General features: G+C 34.7%; 1 protein-coding gene across 1 annotated transcript in view; it reads right to left on the bottom strand.

Moving 5' to 3' along the window:
- Positions 1-19,584, bottom strand: part of LOC140446278 (uncharacterized) — a 167,067-nt gene that overhangs the window by 63,083 nt on the left and 84,400 nt on the right. The window contains exons 10-11 of the mRNA XM_072538816.1: positions 9,139-9,359; positions 1,591-1,813 (exon numbers count right to left, since the gene is read on the bottom strand). Of these exons, the coding sequence (XP_072394917.1) occupies positions 1,591-1,813; positions 9,139-9,359 (444 nt within the window). The remainder of the gene's footprint in view (positions 1-1,590; positions 1,814-9,138; positions 9,360-19,584) is intronic.

The raw sequence follows: 19,584 nt of genomic DNA, 5'->3' as shown, positions 1-19,584 counted from the left end.
TCTTCTTCTTCTTTCCGTGTAATATCAGAGTTATCCGACGTTGGCGATCACCATTGCGAAGGTTTTTCGATCTTCTGTCACATGGAATAATTGTCCTGCATTTCTTCCTACACCTCTAGGCCTTTTATTTTGCCTTTAAGGATCAGTTGTAATATTCTATATCGATTTCCCCTGACTATATGTCCAAGATAAGATATTTTCCGGTGTTTAACAGTCTTTAGAGACTTTTAAAAAATCTATATTGGAATCAAGAAGCTTCTATCTCTCTGGTAGAGAGCAAAGAAACAAACAAAATTTTCATATAAAGACGTGTCAGACAAAGTTGTGTGTTATCCCCAACTTTGTTTAACGTATACTCGAAAATGATATTTAACGAAGCCTTGGAAGGGCAATGTGAAGTTCGAATTGGGAGAGAAACTATTAACAACATCAGATATGCATATGGCACCGCCATCATGGTTGCAAGTATCAAAGATCTTTATATATCGAGTACTAGAGAATGCTCCAATAACAGGCTTGGTATAAATACATTAAAGACAAAGTAATTTGTAGTTAGTAAACAAGACGTTGGTCCTATGCAACTGATTGTCAACAATGAGCCGACTAAAAAAATTTTAAACTTAGGATGTTGGATAAACGAGACACCAAATCCCGATAAAGAAATTAAAACTTATAGAAATTCTAAGAGAAGCATTTATGAAACTTAGATCTATACTGTGCAATTCTCATTTGATCTTACAACTAAGAATGTGATACTGTGTTAATATGATAAAATATCATGGGTTCAACGTATTTCAAAAATAGAAGTCTTAAACAGCATGTCAACATCTAAGGCATATGATAAGAGGTAGCAGATACTGGATACTGCAGCTAATACTCAACGGAAAGATCGAGGGAAAAATTGGGAATTAGTTGAAGAAATATTCATGGCTCTGAAACCTTAGTCAATGTACTGGCTTATTAGCAGATGAATTGTTACATGCCATCAAGAACAATATCAGCAAATAGTCATGAAAGCTACCCACGCCTAATTTGGGCACGGTACTCAAAGAAAAAAAAAAGAAAAAAATTTAGTGAAATAGTAACTAAATGGAAAAACGGAGAGCGGAGAAGACTTTCTTGGAATAAACCACTAGCTTCAGATACATTATCATCATAGCTCCCCACCCCACGAACGAGATGAAGTGATGATTTAAGCATGAAAGGAGAAGGTGTCTAAAGATAAAACAGGCAGTTTTCTAAATTCAAGGAAAAAAGAATGAGGAAATAAATTATAAAGAGCATCTTGAAAATTATTCTTTTTTAAATATATTTTGGTTTGTCCATATATAATATATATAAATGACACAGCATATGTTTTGATTTTAGAAAAACAAATCCTAATTTTGTCATAATGTAAACACACAAGTCTTTTAGTTAAGTAAAATAGTGTCCAAAAATGTAACGATCTATTACACTTTTACCGTTCGTATCTACTTTAATATGTTGTTAACCAGCTATTTTTAATATTTAAATAGGTAAAACAAAAAATAAAAAAAGACATAAAGCTTATCTCTTTACGACTGCCTTGCGTTTTAACTACTTTATTACCTTCAAGAACTTTACCCCCTTTCGACATGGTGTCCGATACCGTTTCCTTTGCACCGTCCACAAAAGTTTTCCCGCTGTCCATAATAGGAGAGCTGCTAGCGCACCCCATTCTGTTAAAAATGGAAACAACCACTGGACGCGACGGATGGTGTAAAACTGACCGGTAGAAATATTGCCGAGTCGTGGAAAACTGACCAGAGGGTGGTGAGTCGCATGAAATTTTCTGGGAAGGACAAGAATTCGTAGTAGCGTGGCTTGTTAGGAAAATTAATCATATTCCTAGATTTTATAAACTTTTATGATCCAACGTACTTTAAAGGTTTTGTTATAACTTTTGTATAACATGAAAAATAAAATTGATAGCCTGCGTAATGTATAATACAATGCCAACCTTTATTTTCATTGGTTTTAGAAGGAAAATCATACAAACCATGTAAGACAACAACGAACTTTATTTCATCTCTATTTATCTCGATTTATTTCTATAGCAGTAAAATAAAGAAACAAGAGATAAACAAATACGGGTTTTAGTTTAGCTTCTTTTTGTTTTCTTATTCTGAAACAAAGTTTTTTAGTGACTGTTTGTATGTCTTTAGTTATTTTCTCAGCTAGTTCATCTATACTCTTGTGCTCAAAGGTATTTGCTACGCTTTCACTATGGAGATCATCAGCACCTCGATGTTTTTACATACTGATCTATCACTGGAAAGGATAAAATCTATTTCATTCTTAACTTGGCCGTCAGGGCTACGCCATCTCCACTTTCTTTGTATTTCTTTTTTATAGAACGTGTTCAGGCAAAACATTTTTTCGGTGCTTACGTAATTTGGTAATGTCGCTCCTCTGGTGTTTCTGTTGCCTAGACCGAAATTTCCTATGTAGTCATCTGGTATTCGCTGCCCTATTTTTGCATTAAAATCTCCCGTGATGATAACATAGTGTGTTTTTTCTAGGTCTTTAGCTGGCGTTATATCTTCGTAGAGTTGTTCTATTGACTCGTCATCCGCAGTGGAAGTTGGAGCATAGCAGTGTATTATTTGTAAGCTATATCGTTTATTCAGTTTTAATACAAGATATATCACTCTTTCCGACACTGCTGAGTATTTCACAATTTGTTGTTCTATTCTTCGGTTGACCATGAAAGCCACTCCTCCTTAGCCATGGTTCTCTTTTGAATTATATTGGTATAGAGTGTTCCCAGATTGAAGGGTGGTCTTTTTCTCTCCTTGAAAAATTAGTCTTTAGTTCCTGCTGTAATTCCTCTAGATGGTAGTTCGTTCTCATGGTTCTAATGTTGTATTTAGTAATTTTAAATTTTTGAGAATTAATTAATTAATAAATTAATTAATTCTTATAATTTAATTATTATACAAACTAAATAATATGTTTAAAAAAATAATTGTATTTATATGAAATTATGTCAAAACGAGAAGTGTGTTGAAAATTTAAATAGATGGTTCAATACTGTTATTAATCGGATGGCACTTATGACTTTTAAATTTTGACAATCGTTATGATGTGTGATGACTAGAAACGAATTATTCTGATGCTACCCGTGACTACGCCATCTTATAGCGCTAGTTTCGTGACGGCTTTAGCTTGTGGCGCTAGTTCCATGACGCTCGCGTCAGCATTTTACTATAGAGAAAAAAGTAATACAACACCAGTAAAGAAGCTTCGCTCCAAAAATCATAAAGAAAACAGTTACAAAAAGAATAATAAAGACATTTATATAAAATAGCAATATTAAAGTTCGCCTAATGGAAGAGTGTATTAGATTGAGTTCGACAGACAAAATCTAAGAAAAATGGATGTTGATCAAAACGGTGAATACGCTTATGTAAATTTAAGAGTTTAATAAAACATCTTGCTTCCTGTGAGCCTATACTATTTTCAACACCTTCTAGTAAAAGTTTTTTATTATTCAGAGTGTATCGAACGACAGGGCAAGAGGCCGGCCACTTGTTTAAGGGTTTTGAATATATTTAAATATCATTTTCTAGAGTTAATCAATAGGTTGAAGATATTAGGATAAGAGTTCAGTGTGTACTACTTTTGTGAAAAAGCGGCGTCGTGAGGCGCAAAGGCCTAAGTGGTCAAAGACCTGGTCGAAAATTTATGTTCGTATATTTAGTTTTCCGGCATTGTTATCTCCTAAATCTGCATGAATGCAAAATGATGAATTAAGACGTTAATAATACATATTATATAATTAGTAGTTATAGTTTACAATTTTATACAAAAAATTGCATTATTTTTAATAGATATTATATTAAATAATTTTATTTAGTTCCGACTTATAATGATTTTTAACACTTTAATCTCTGTGTGTAACAGAAGAGATTTACAGTATGTTTAACCCACGAGGTATGAGTCTCATATTAATATAGTCACAAAATATCATATAGGTACTCAAACTCAAACTGGGCAGATATTTTATAAACTCCCGAATTGGAGGAACTATAGGTTAAGTATTGTTTGGTCATAAAAACTACATTTTTTGGTTTGACTAGGCGAGATCTTCGGCGGATTGCCTATTAACTGGCTATAAGGCACCCTTTTGTTAAGCACAACATGGCAGCTAAAGCGTGGCTGGACCTATTCATGAAAAGGTATAAGTGCCAAATTTCAATTCGTAAGTCATCAGGAACATCATTCGCAAGAGCTGTAGGTTTCAAACAAAGATAATGTGTCAATGTTTTTGACAGCATTTAATACGCGTTTGAAAAACAGCTATCCAGCAAACAGAATTTTCAACGTTGATAAAAGTCTCCGAGGGAAAAGGCAGGTAGCCTTGATAACAATTGTAGTCTGTATGAGTGCTGGTGGCGACTATGTTCTACCCAGAGTAATATTTCCTCGAAAATGCATGAATGCTCAGTTGCAAAAAACTTCTCTAGGGGCTGTCTTTCACGCGCATCCATCAAGCAGGATTTAAAATGAGCATTTTTTGAGCACTATAAAACCTACAACTGAATTACCTGTTCTCCTAGTCTTTGACGGGCATTCAAGCCAAACCCGAAATATTGACATTATCGAGATGGCTAGGCAGAACCATGTTACAATTATCGTCTTACCGCCTCATTCAATAAGTTGCAGCCCTTAGATAAGTCTTTTTGTCTCGCTTAAAGACATATTATAGTCAGGAGATTAGGCAATGGTTGTTAAAAAACCAACGCTTTTTAATAATACATAAAGTGTCAAACGGTAGAAATAGCCATCAATGGGTTCAAAACAAGTGGAATTTTTCTACTGGATAAAAACAAGTTTTCTGATGCCGAGTTTATTGCAGAAGCCCAAAGGAGAAGCCTATTGATCTAGATAATAACGACTGTATATCTGATGATCTTGTTGAAATTTCTTCGAACAACACACTTAAGGAAAATCCTGAATCTTCTCATCTGGTAACACATTCTCCTTCATGGGTTGCACACGAACAAGCGTCCACCTCAACTTAGTTAGTAGAATCTCCTCCCCTACCTCTGCCATTCCCCTCATCAAGTTCTCTTTCAAATCCTTCTCCAGTTTACACAAGCCCCTTTTAAATCTTGCCTGTGCCCAAACTGATAAAAACTCAGAAATTGCTAAAAAGGTTTTGCCAGGAAAAAAAGGTCAAACACATAAAGACGTCAAAAGAAAATGGAAGAAAACTGGAACAAAAAAGAAGATGTGAGAGGCTGAAAAGAAAGAAAACTTACAGAAAGAGCGTAAAAAGCATAAACCTAGCTCTCAGGTCGAGAGACAATTAGATTTTGACATACACAAGGGATCTTCATCTGAGGAAAAAGATCATTTGTCTTTGAAATCAGTCTCTTCAATCGTATTCGTTGTAAGTCCAGGACAAACACCGGATGAATCGGATGTGACGTGCATGTTCTGCAACGAACAATTGCCAAGTCAGTGACGGGTGAACAGTGGATCAACTGCCTAATGCGTCAATGTTGACCATAAATATGTTGATTCTACCAATGCGGAAAAAGATGATTTATGAAAAAGCTAATTTATTTTGATATTTTTGTATTTAAGTCACTTTAAAGTCAGATTTGTATACAGTTCGTTAATCAATCTATTTTAAAAATAAAACAAATTTATATATTTATTTAACTGTGAATTATTTCTACACTAGTCATAATCCATTAGATTTCTAGGAACTACGAAATACGATGAAAAAGAGGTGTACGAATTTACAGCACTTTTTTTAAGCGACTATTTTGTAAACTTTTGCAAAAATTGGCAGTGTCATATAATATATATCTTTAGAATATTTCAAACTAAGAAAAGTTATTCCTAGATAATATTAGTTTAATTTTTTTCTTAAATTGAAATTAAAACTACCTTAGTATAAATGTTATTAAGTACGAGGGCGGATTCATATATAAAACTAGCCTTTGATAGAAAAAACAAGTTTTTTGGAATTAAATCGATTTATTTCTCAACATAGTCCCCTTTTAGCTCGATATACTTAGTAAGACGATGTTACAATTTTTTTATCCCATCCGAATAGTACTTTTACTGGAGCTCTTCAAAATAGGCCGAAGTTCCAGCGACGACCTTATCATTTGTTACGAAACGGGGTCCTCCGAGCCAATTTTTAGGTTTGAAAACAGGAAAAAATCGCTGGCGGCAAGATCTGGGGAATACGATGGGTTTCAACCAATTCATAGCCCAATTCGTGTATTTTTGCCATGGCGACGGCCGATCGGTGAGCCGGTGCATTGTCTTGGTGAAAGAGCACTTTTTTGCGTTTCAATCCGGGGCGTTTTCGACGCAATTCGGCATCGAATCGATCCAATAATGCTGCGTAGTACTCACCGTTGATTGTTTTTCCTTTTTTCAAGTAGTCGATGCGGATGATGGCCTTTACATCCCAGAAAACAGCCGCCATCACTTTGCCGGCCGAATATGCACACTTTGCCTTCTTCGGCGGCCCTTCGCCGCGTTTGCGCCACTGTTTCGACTGTTCTTTGGTTTCCGGTGTGTAATAATGTACTCAGGTTTCATCAACGGTGATAAATCGGCAAAAAAAATCCTTCAGATGGCGCCGTATCATCGCCAAAAGCGTCTCCGAAGTGGTCACACGTTTTTGCATTTGATCGATTGTCAGCAAATGCGGCACCCATCGAGCGGATAGCTTTTTCATGTCCAAATTATGGCGAGTGATGTTGTATACGCGTTCGTAGGAAATGTTTAGGACCTCTATTAACTCGCGGAGCTTAATTCGACGATCTGCCATAATCATGTCATGGAATTTGTTGATCATTTAGGGCTTTCCAAAATTTTACTGTTGCTAACGAGGGTGAAACCTCACCATAAACTTCGTCCAGGTCGGCTTTGATTTGCACATTCATTTTACCATTTTTGTGGAGGAACTTAATCACCGAACGATACTCGACTTCTTTCATTTCTCCGAAAACACCAAATTTGCTTGCTTTTGACGGCTGTATAAACCAAACTAATTGTTTTTAAAATTTAAAAAGTTGACAGACGTTATATCATGAATGGCAAATGTCAACAACGAAACCAATTCGGTATCAAGTAGCGCCATCTATCAAAGGCTAGTTTGATATCAATATATCCTCGTAAAAACCAATTGGGGGTACGAATTGGCCGCCGTTTCTCTAATATTGTTATTAATCGGATGACATTTATGGCCTTTAAATTTTGTCAATTGTAAATTTTGATCGCGAATCGAATCTTTTATTGTCAAATATTCTTTTAATGTCTTTATTTTGTTAGTTATTTTTCATGCAGATTTTAATTAAAACTTGCTTAGAATAAACATAGAATGACTAGAAACGAATTTATCGAGAGTAGTGAATCGATGCGAAGAACCGCTATTTTATGACGTTAACCGTGAGAACGCCATCTTGTGACGCTAATGCCACGACGACGCCCTCTTGTGGCGCTCGTTCCGTGACGCTCGACTTGGAACATTTTACTAAAGAAAAAAGTAATACAACGCTAGTATAGAAGCTTCGCTTCAATAGTAGTAAACCTTTCTTTTAACTTCTTTCTCATATACGAATGAAAACATGATCCTTTATGCGTGGTCTTTATATTATAAAAAATGCTTACCTTTACGAGAAATTGTTGCCTATTTTCATGGTTGTTTTTATTAGTTATTTTTTAAATTGTAGAGATAAATTCGGTCTTCCCCTTACATACGTTTTTTTCTGGAGTTGTGTATTTCAATATTTTTCTTCAATGGAAATACTGTACTATATTTTTCCATTCTATAGTATGACTTCTCTTCCTCAAACAAATTGAGATAATATACAATTGATTTTTTAACCCACTTTTCTCTTTACCCATTTTCACGCATAATTTTAATCAAAAATCGTTTAAAAACCAATGATTATTGAATGCGTGTCTGTCTGTCTGTCTGTCTGCAGACAAACGTAGTAAAGGAAGACCACCTACACGTCGTGCTGATGACATCAAGCGTATCTCCAAAAATTGGCAACAAAGAGCACAAAATCCTAAATAATGGAGGAGTTTAAGGAAGACCTATGTCCAGCAGTGGACGTGATAAATAAAGGCTGGAGGATGATGATATTCAATGGGTGTAGAAAAACTACTTAATCAACACCAGTTTTTATTTTTTCAACAATACAATAATTGGGTATATTTTGTGAAAACTACCATATATTTCTAGATGTAAATATGTTTCATCATATAAATATAGTGTTACATTACATTCATCACATATAATTGGCTTTAGATTCATATATTCATATACATCTTTAAAATATTAGTGTACAAGAAATCAGTGCTGACCCCTTAAATAAAAAAAAACAGTATATTAGCTTATATTATAATGTAGAACGTGGGAGACCTTTACTTGAAGGAAGACCAGTATTTTATATTATATAATAAATAAACTTTAAAAAAAATATTTCTTGATATGTAAACATGTAACTTAAATTTTATATATCTTTATCATATGCCAAATATTTTATCCAAAAGTTATAAATTTTAATTAGATATACTGTATAGAAATTTTGAAGTAGAAGTGATAATAATAAAAGAAATTTTTTATTTAGATTTAAGAGATATTACATTTATTCTATATATTCGTATAAGAGTCTCATAGTAAGAATAACATATAACCAATAATTTGTTTATAAAATATAACGATTTTCTACAGTATGGTCTTTGGACTTTTTTTTTTATTTATTGAAATTCTTGATAAATTTTAAGTATCAAAGAGAGAAAGACATTTTTCTAACTATTTTTAGAAATTTTAAATATTGTTTTCTGCAAAATTATTTTTCTGATTGTTGACCTTTATTGTAGAATATGTATTGATACTTGTATTTATTTATAAAGAACTGCAGATCGATTTTTGAAGAATTTTTTATTTTCATGCGACTAAATTTAGGTATTCTAATTTTTTTGGAACCAACACAGATAAATTATTGCTATTAATTTTATAGCTTTCACCACATAAACCGTATTTATTGTCATTTTTCTTTTATATTCTTTGTTAAGTACGGTGAAACTTCTCCATAACAGACACCAACGGGAAGACAGATATTTTTGACTTACTCTTGCATCACCTTTATATATAAAGAACATTCTTAGTTCGCGTTCGAAGTCGCTTAATTTTAGGTAAGCATCATTTAAATTTCCTACAGTTGTAGTAAATTCTAGTTCATCGTCACGCTCATTGTCGGAAACGTTAGACACTTGTTCGTTTTCTTTAAAACCACTAACACAACTAGCTAAGTTTACTTCAGGATTTTCCGTCAATAGAGCTGCATAAATCTCTAGGTAGTTAAAAAAATTTTCAACTCCATGACTATCGCAAAAGGATGACAATGGCAAATCATCTTTCAGGTCTTTTAGCTCCAGATTTTCCACAATTTCTTCTCCATTATTATAATTTTTTTAAATAACCGCACCTAATGAAATACTTTTCAATTGTTTTTTTTGGATCGTCTCTCCATGCTGCCACAATCCAAATTAAGGCGTTAGCAATCATTATCGACTTTTCCAGTTCAGACGTTGATAAAGAATATTCTACAGATGATAACATTCTTCTTATCAAAAACTTTCTATACAGAGATTTAAAGTTTTTAATTATTCCTTGGTCTAACGATTGACAATGTTCTGTAGCATAAGGTGGCAAAAATACTATCGATATGTTAGATAACTGAATATCTGGATGGGATGTTGCGTTGTCTAGGAATAAGAGAATTTTTCTTTTTTCGACGTTGCATTTTTCTGTAACATTTGTGCAGCCAATCTTTCATCAATCTCTGGTCATCCAGGTCTTCTTGTTGTATTACCAGTCGACTTGGAGTTTATCAAAGGTTTTTCTTTTTTTCGCCATTTAAATTTGCACACAATAATACGGTCAGCCTTTCCTTAGCAGATTTACTTCCAATGCACTTTTCATTACGAAATGTAAAAGTTTCACTTGGCAAGGCCGCGATAATACATATCAGTCTCGTCAGCGTTATAAATATCTTCAGGTAAATAGCAAAATTTGGCAGTTTTCTTTGCCACTCTGAAACGTCGTCAAGGTTAACATTTGCAGCTTCTTCAGAAATTGCTCTAAATTTAATGTTATGTCTTAAGCAAAACTTGTCAAGCCAACCATTGGAAGCTTTTACATTCAAATTGAGTTCTTTCGCCGCCTCTAAAGTTCTTTTTTTTATTATCGGTACAGATAATGAATTGTTCTTACTTCTCACTTTACAAAACCAATTGTACACCATAGTATCGATAGCAACTCCTTCAGTTTTAATCCTCTTTTTATGTTGAACATTTCCATTTTCACTATAACACTTTTTTAAATGGGACTTTTTCTTTAAAATGTCTCTAACTTGAGTTTTTCCTATTTGAAACTTTCAGGCTAAAACTCGAACATTATATTTATTTTTCAGATGCTTCTATCACCGATATTTTTTCTTCGAAACTTAAAAACTTTTAATTAGTCAAAGACATTGTTACCCTTAGATCAGAATATCGCAACTAAATTAGAAATGGGTCAAAATGATGAATAAATTCTAAAATAGGTGTTTCCAAATCAAACGATGTACCTAAAGTATCTAGTTCTATGACCACAAGTACCTACTTACATAAAAGTCCTTTGTTGGCAGGTAAAATTACAATAATTTCTTAGAAAAACTGAAAACAAATTTTGTCCAGAGTCGTTGTGAAGACGGTCCGTTGTTCGGAGGTGTCTTCATATTTACCCATATATGAAATGTTCGGTGACCCAAAAACTGCCCGTTTAGCAGCGGGTTTCGTTGTGGAGAGGTGGCCGTTAACAGAAGTTTTATTGTATATCCCAAATTGAATTTAATTACCATAATTCTCCTATTTTTTAGTTTTATGTAACAATTCAAATCCACTGTGTATTTTTAATTTTATATTATCTTTTATAATTATTGTCAGAATTTGTCAGATATATTTTACTATTGTATAAGCCATACTTTTAAGGTATATATTGGGTGTTATCAAAGTAATCAGAAATATTTATGTGGACAATTCGTCATTTAATTTTAAGGCTAAAAGTTTGTACAACAATTTGTAAAAAAATTGTCCATGTTCAGATACAGAATGTTGAATATTTTTATAATACACTATCTTCGATTTTTAAGCGATGTTCATCGGTACCGCCACTGGTATCCAAAACTAATACAAGGCTGCTCAAATCCACTTCGTCTCTGACCTTAATCTTTTTGATTTGAGCACGGCAAAAGTGAAATTGGCAGGACTTGTATGTAAGCCGACACTTTCGGCTTAGTAATAGCAGAAATAGACCTCCTCCACTTAGTAATGGAATGTAAGCCAGCTTCCTTCCCATTCTTGCTTCTACCAACAAGTCCACCAAGCACCACATAACGTCTAATCAGAAAACAGGAGCAGCCACACCTAAAGAGGCGATAGGGCCTAAACGAGGTTATCACAACTTGTTGGCACGGTCGTCTTGTAGTTTATTCTAAGTAAATTTGACAATTGGTTAATTCATTTATTTATTTAGTGGATAACGTGAATATACTGTTACACTAAAACATTAAAAAATATTGCAAACATCCAGCCGTTCATTATAGATCCACCTTTAGAGTCGGAAGTAACATTGTAGCCAGTGGTATTACCTTCAAAAGGTCGTCATCGGTACCAATGAAAGCTCTAAGCGGGAACTCCTTAAAAAGGTGGTAAATGGTTTGTTCTTGGGCTCTGCAGTCGCAGCTAATGTTGGGCCTCATGTTCTATCTAAACAGGAAGGATCCTCAAAGGCCTTGGCCTGTACGCATTCTGTTTAATGATGTGTTTAATTTTTTGAGAGGTGGAAGCCTGCTGGATATTTGGAGGGGGGAGGGATTAAATAGGGTGTGTCATTCGAGATTGACTCTATTTGTCCAGTTTATTCTCAAGCTTCGTAGTATTTGTTGCGCTGTCCTCGCTGGTTCTGACTTTGAGTCTTCTGAAATCAATTAAGTCTTGGCGAATAGAAAATCCTGGGTTATTGAAGATCTTTTGTGAACTATTTTATAATTATTTTTCATCTTCGAACTTTGGGTGGCTCGATGTTGCTTAATATCAGCAACCAGAAGTTTTGATAGTCCCAGAGATTATCCTAAGTAAACCAGACTAAGTGAGGTACCTTCATTCCTACCAAAGGTAAAATCATCCCAAATGCCTACGATATCAAAAAAATTGAGAGATGAGAACATTTCCGTGTTATGGAGTCTTAAGTGACCTAATAGTGGAGTATCTGCATCAAATTTTATTACGCGTGTTTTTCGATTGTCGAATCGAGATCTTTACTAAGACCCAGCAGTTTGGTGTTGTCTAAGAGGTTCTCCAAAATGACAGCAATAGTACAGAGTACTTATAATAAGACTTCAATTAAAAATAAGCTTTTATATTAACAACCTGTTTTTCTTATCTATATATTATTATTATTTCTCTTTCTCCAAGATACAGCAGTAATGTTATTTCTATTGCATTGCGGGGAAGATGTTTCTGTGACTGTAAGAATTTTTCTTACTTTTCTCTGACAATTTTCCATACCCGTCTTGGACTTTTCAACACCCAATAAATAGTTAAGCGAAAATTATATTATTTATTACAAAGTAAAAGGGGGAAAATAGTTTTCTACAGTTGGCTGTATACCAACTTCAATGACTTTTCCCATCTTTACTAATACAACATGCAACCCTTCGCCTTCTTTGATTCTGTTTCTACAATTTAAATATTTTTCCACCGATTCTCAAATTACTCTTTATGATTCTTCAGTCTTTAACATTGCCCATTTCATACTTTTAGCTTCATGTTTCCATAACAATTTTCTTTCTCTACATTTTAATTTAATCTTTAGTTAACATTCTATCAATTCTATATAGAAGCCGTGTCCAATAAATTGCACTTCCTGTAGATGGCAAATTCTTATACTCTATACTACTCTATAGGATGTCTTTTATATCTAGTAAAATGATCGTCAACAGTTAAAATTTCCTTAACATACTGGTCTAAAATGACATTTTTAAATGACACATTTAAATTTTAAAAGCATATCAAGAGCTCCTTCTGAGGATCTAATCATTTTAAAGCTTTGGTCAATAAAGCTGATACCTTCTAATACACCTCCTTGTAAAAATGTCCCATGATCGCTTCTCAAATCTCACTGCTATTTAAATCGAAAATATCAAAGTCACTATTCTCAATCTGGATGACCAATTTATCAACTCGTTTAGCAAAATTAAAAGTGGTTAAAGAATTTAAATATCTAGGAGCAACAATCACAAATGACAACAAATTAGAGCGAGAAGTTGAAACGAGAATAATGGCAGGAAACAGATCTTTCTTTGCAATGCAACATCTAATGAAATCAAAACTTCTTTCACGAGATACAAAAATCCGGATATATAAGACCATAATACGACCAGCAGTCGCGTATGGAAGCGAAACATAGACGCTAACAAAAAGAGAAATAAATAAATTGCTGGTGTGGGAACGTAAAATTCTTCGAATGATATATGGCCCTTGCAGAGACAGCGTGACAAACGAATGGAGGGGCAGATACAATAACGAGCTATATTCGGAAAAGAAAATCTAGTCAGATATATAAAGGCCAATAGACTCAGATAGACAGGGCATGTGATACGCAGTAACGACAATCACCTTATAAATAATGTGTTCTGGGAAAGACCAGAGGGAAGGTCTGTAGGGCGGCCTAGAAAAAGGTGGAAAGATGCAGTCAAAGAAGATCTAGAGAAAATGGGAGTGCGACAATGGGAATTACTGGCACAGTACATACAATGTTTAGCAACATTGTATATACCCTGTGGATCGCTGACAATAGATCTCAGCTCAGGTCCAAAAATATTTTTGAACCGATAGATAATCGAAGCCACTTCATTCATATCTCTACAAACACGAGCCATGTAATTAGATGCACCGAAAAGTTTCTTCTTATCAAATTCCCAACTTTGACTTTTTCAGGAATCTTCAATTTTTTGCCTTGTTTTTAAATAGGCGGTTTGCCACATTTCTAACATTTCCCTAGCATTATTGGTTTATTTTCTTACCATATCAATGGGATGTCTGAATAATATTTTAATGTTTAACGAATTCTTGACCTTTTCTATATACACCTATATTCTCTCTATAAACGAAACCACAACTTCATCAGTATTATAGTATCATGGTAGTACCCAAATAAGTTGAAGACCTTAATTGAGGTATAGATTCCGTGACTTTTGGAAAGTCGTGACTATACGTTAGTAGCTTAAGAAATCTGAAAATAGTTCACAGGAATTTAAAATTATCTTTAGCCGTACTATAATGTTACTTTAGGTTTATTTGATACTGGAGGAAATTATCGATTGCTGGAGACTTCGCTCTTTTGAGAATATTACAAATTCTCACTAAAAGAGGCTTGTTTAACTGCTCTACTATAAAACTTAGCGGCTGCTTCTCGATCATGCCAATATTCATATTCTGGTAAGGGTCCTTTTCCCACAGGAGTCCTGACTAAATATGTTTCTAGAGCTTTCAGTATATGTCGCTCTCAACCTTCGATTGCATCCTTTAATAAACCAATAATATTTTGCATTGTGGACAATTCCTCATCAATTAGATCTGTGTGAATGATGTCACTTAAATCCACAATGGTAAATCTAGTTCATTCTCAACATGTTTCGCAACCCATTTGAAAGATTGCACAATATTAGAGATTCCTCTAAACAATTCATCCTTAATGGGTGTAGAAAGATTACTATCTTGTCGATCTTCACGTATTTCGTAGTCGGTCTCTTCCTGAGTTCATTGTACTTTATTTACGTTCATTGATATACTGCGATAATCTTAAGGCCGCCTAAAGTCTGATGAAACCCGAGTACCCCTGACCTCATTATCAGTCTCCTTCGATAATCTCTTAAAAACTTTCTTTTTTTGAAATTTTTGTTATTCTTATTACTTACGGTATATACACAATATTACCATTAAATAAAGTAGATGGTAAAGTATTTCAATAACCACAAAGCTCAACACACAAATTTATATGACTAAAAAAAATAGTAGTACCTACCATTGAACGACGAATCGCTCACAACAAACTTATTTTAAAAACACCCTGTATTTATTTAGATTCATAATAGAATGTGTACTTTATACCAAATTTTACATTGTGACATATATTTACCTGGAATTTTCTAAAATACGGCCTGAAAAATCTTTTATTATCAATAAAATCAACCGAGTATCTATTATTTAGTATAATATAATTATTATAAAAACAACTAAACGTTGTTTAGTATTTCAACTAACCTCAAATATACTTTCAAGTTTTAAATTTAAGGGATCTTCACTGAGGTTTATTAAAATCTGATTGCTTTCTGAAGTCTTTAGATTTTATACAATATCAAGTCTTCTTGATATTTAACGTTTTCAATAGAAATGTGTTATTATTATTATCTGTCATTCCTTAACTAATGAAGTGCAAGTATTTATTATTCTTGGATATCCACATACTAATCAATAGCAACAATAACAACTTTTATAAGGAGATAGTGACAAAATATTGTCTTTTTATGGGAGATATAAAGAAATGGATTACGTATTATACTCTTAAATAATATTTTTTAATTTAATGTCTACACATTTGACTTTTTTGGATACACAGACTTGGGAGAAAGCATGGAACCATGTAAATATCTTTGAATCCAAAAATACGATATTCATAAAGTACAATGACACATAACGAATCTGATTCTATATTTTTTATCACTACTCTACATCTGGAAATCTCTCTTCCTCGTCAGTCCTGGCCCCCAGAGGGAGTGTATTGGTCATCGTGATGTCATGTATTATCCGCCTCCAAAGATTTCTGGTCATTTCTTTTAAGTTATCCATAGCTCTTTTGAATATTCCTGTAATTTGGTCGATCCATCTTCCTCGTGATCTTCGGTCTTCTACCTTTCCTTGGGTAATAAGTATTTCCATGTTTTCTGTGTCTGCTCCCATAACGTGTCCTTCTTCTTCTTCTTTTAATGCCAACTCCACTAATGAAGGCGGACTATAACCATTGCAAATGTGTCTTTATTTTCTGCTCTTCTTAAAACCGTCTGTGTGTTTAACCCGGTTCAGTCGCGAATGTTTTCAGTCAGGATCTACCAGGATTCCTTTTTCCTCCGATTTTACGCTTTCTTATCATCTACAACAACTCTCATTTCTAAGTATGTGCCCCAAATATGCTGTTTTTCTCCTTTTAATGGCGGTCAAAAGTTGTCTATCTCTTCCCATTCTGTGCAACACCATTTTGTTCGTATTATGATCGGTCGATGATATTTTCAAAATTCTTCTAAAAAGCCCCATCTCAAAAGCTTCCAGCTTTCTCATCCAAGTCAACAATAACAGTCCAAGCTTCGGCACCATAAAGATGAATAGAGTAGGTATAGCATTTTACCATTCGATATCGGGTTTGCTGATTGAGTCTTTGTTTACTCAGAAATTTCTTTATTTTCCAATACTAAGTCTTTCTAAGTCTTAGTATCAGTAGGTCAGTATTGGGAATATTAAGCAGTTGATCAACCTCATTTTTAGAGTTCGTGAAATTTGAGAGTCCTTCCATATTTTATCCATCTTTCTTACGGAAACTATTTGTAGATCTGGAAACGGAAACACAAGTCGGAAGTTGAGGATACTCTAAACAAATGTGGAAACGGCTAAATTGTCCCATCCTCTGGCCGAGGCTGTTCCCGCGGAAAAGAACATATTGATTACGGCAGAGCCAAACTCAACAGTGGTTAAGAGTAGAGGCTGGTTTGTGGATGCAATTAGAAGGGTCGGTGTACGAATCTGCAACAGGAAGCTGCGTGTATATGAGAAAATTGCAAAGGAAGTGTATATCATTGTTCAGATGGAGGAATTGCAGCTGGTGTGCTGTTATCTCTCTCCTAATATAAAGGTGGGTGATTATGAGGGGAAGATGGATAAGATCATGGAGAAGGTGATAAGTATGAGAAAAGAATGAGTGGTGCTGAGAGATTTCAACACGCAAAAGTACCGATACTCAGGGTAGAATATTATCTGAAACACCAGTCTTTAACCCACATTCGTGAGGAGAGGTACGGGTACGTACATCGATGTTACAATGGCTATACAGGGGAGTAGCAGTAAAAACAAAAGATTTGTCGGTCTTTTCAGACTATACCGGAACGGAACATCGGTATATCGGATTCTTGATAACAGGAGCAGGAACTACTAACAAGGTTGGTGCGTCCGGGATGTCCTGAGTCGGATACGCCAATGAGAATGACTGGAAGAGCTACGAGGAACTCATTAAATTAATAGTAGGTATGATACAGGGTCTAAGCCAACGGTGGAAAACCTGGAACGAGTCATGAAAGAAGCTATAGAAGGCAGTAGAATGGGGCATCAAGATGTGAGCAGGATGCCACACTGGTGGAGTGAGAACAACGAAAAGCTCAGAGATGAATGCATAGCTTTGAGGAGAAGATTACGAGGGAAAGGGATAGAGCAGGGATAAACTCTGTTGTCGTCAATTAAATCCAGCAAATCGAAGTAGAATATCACGCACAAAAGAGAGAACTCTACAGAAAAACAAAGACACTGGAGAGAACTGTGTGACAAGTTGGATAAAGGCATCTTTGGTCAGGGATATAGGATCGCAATGAAAAAGTTCCATGCATACCCCTTATACTAAATGCTACTAGACAATAAGCTTGAGGTAACACGATAGCTCTTTCCGTCCGGCAGATGGCGTGGAGTGTAGAGGGACGAGGGAGCTGAGAGGGTCGTACCCTCTAAAATGGATGAATTAGTCGAGGCATTGGATGCATTCAAGACACGTAGGATACCACCCGAAGCGGTAAAGGGTTTAGGTTGCGCGAAACCTGGGTTGATTTCCTCAAGGTTGGTACTACTTCCCAAAACTGAGAAGTATCGCCCTATATGGCTCCTTCTATGCATCGGAAGGTTGCACGGAGGAAGCTGCAAGGCAGGATCGACGACACGATTGAGAGATTAAGAGGCATATTCCCGAGACAGTTCGGATTATGCAAAGTGAAGAGCACAATTGACGTAATATTCGATGCATTGCACAACATTGGGGACGAACAGCACTGGGCTACTCTGCTGCTCTTCTATGTTAGAAATGCATTTAACACTCTGTACTGGAAAGGTAATACGTATGAACAGTGTAGCTGTGAGAGAGATGATCGTAAAGATCACGGGAAGTAAGGGGCGATGGAATAGTGTATAAAATTACATCCGAGATTAAAAATAAAAAAAAAGAAGAGAAACACCAGCTGGAGTAACGACAGAGATAAGGTCTAGATAAGAGAAGGGAGTGCTCCGAAAGTGTCGTCAGTCCTACAGAAACCATCCTACTTTCGGAGTACGGTACGTGCGACAATAAACTGCGCACAAGTAGGAGAGGGTGGTTTTAGTTGGTAGGCAGGATATCAGGAAGGCATCAGCAGGACCTCTTTCTAGGGGTAATGGGCTCAGATGTACTCCTCTACTCTGCATCCAACAGACGCCAGCTATTCCTAGAGATGGGTAAACCTGGTACGGTTTTTAAAAATTTCCACCCTTAGAAAAAAAAAAAAAAATGGAAATCTACTTCACCGGAAATACGCACAATTTTTAAAGTTAAATGGAACAAATTTATATAGTAAGACCAATAGAATAATATATAAAAAAACGCTTAATGACAGTTTCAAACATTTTTTAAATCAGACTTAATACAGTAAATGCTATTTTATATAAACAAAAAGAGAAATCAAACGATTTCTACTTAGCGAAACCGAATTCAAATCTTAACCACTGTGTTTCCTAAAATTTGCGAAACAAACAGCTGGATAAATTACTCGGCAAGGGAATCTAAAATTGCATTCCACAAGCCGTTCATCCTAGTCAAAATTCGTAGTGAATTCAGTTTCTCGTACTTCCAACGAAGTAAATAACAAAACAGAATGACGGTATTAGATTTTTGTTTTGATACAGTGCAGCAACAACCGCTGATACGTATTTCGACCTTCTTAGGTCTCTTCAGAACGGTATAGTCAATGCTCTACATTAATCGATGCATTAATATTAACTGCAACAGTATACAATGTATCGTTTGCGTTATTAACTATTCGAATGGTAGTAAAATCCGGGAGTGTTTAAAACGTAAACAACTTGTTTAAATTTTGTCCTGAAACTGCTAAGAAGATTTACATATACTTATTCAAGTTTAGTATAATTGTATGTTTGATTTGTAAATCTAGGAAAATTATTGTTAGTTCTTATTTTTCTTTTAATTTTATTACTGTAGACATTTCTCTAAATATTCCCACCACTTGTATGTTTCGGTAAATTCAACCAATATTTATAAATACCAAATGTCTCATATATGTAATTAAATATTAAATAGGTATATATATGACCTTTGTACTTTTAAAAGATTAGACAAAACTCATGTTATTAACTTTATATCTCCCTATAAAATATTCAGAGCAAATTGATTTC

Source organism: Diabrotica undecimpunctata, chromosome 7, assembly GCF_040954645.1.
Source record: "Diabrotica undecimpunctata isolate CICGRU chromosome 7, icDiaUnde3, whole genome shotgun sequence".
Classification (NCBI taxonomy): Eukaryota; Metazoa; Arthropoda; class Insecta; order Coleoptera; family Chrysomelidae; genus Diabrotica; species Diabrotica undecimpunctata.
The sequence above is the reverse complement of the archived record's forward strand: the minus strand, read 5'-3'. Positions and strand labels throughout refer to the sequence as shown.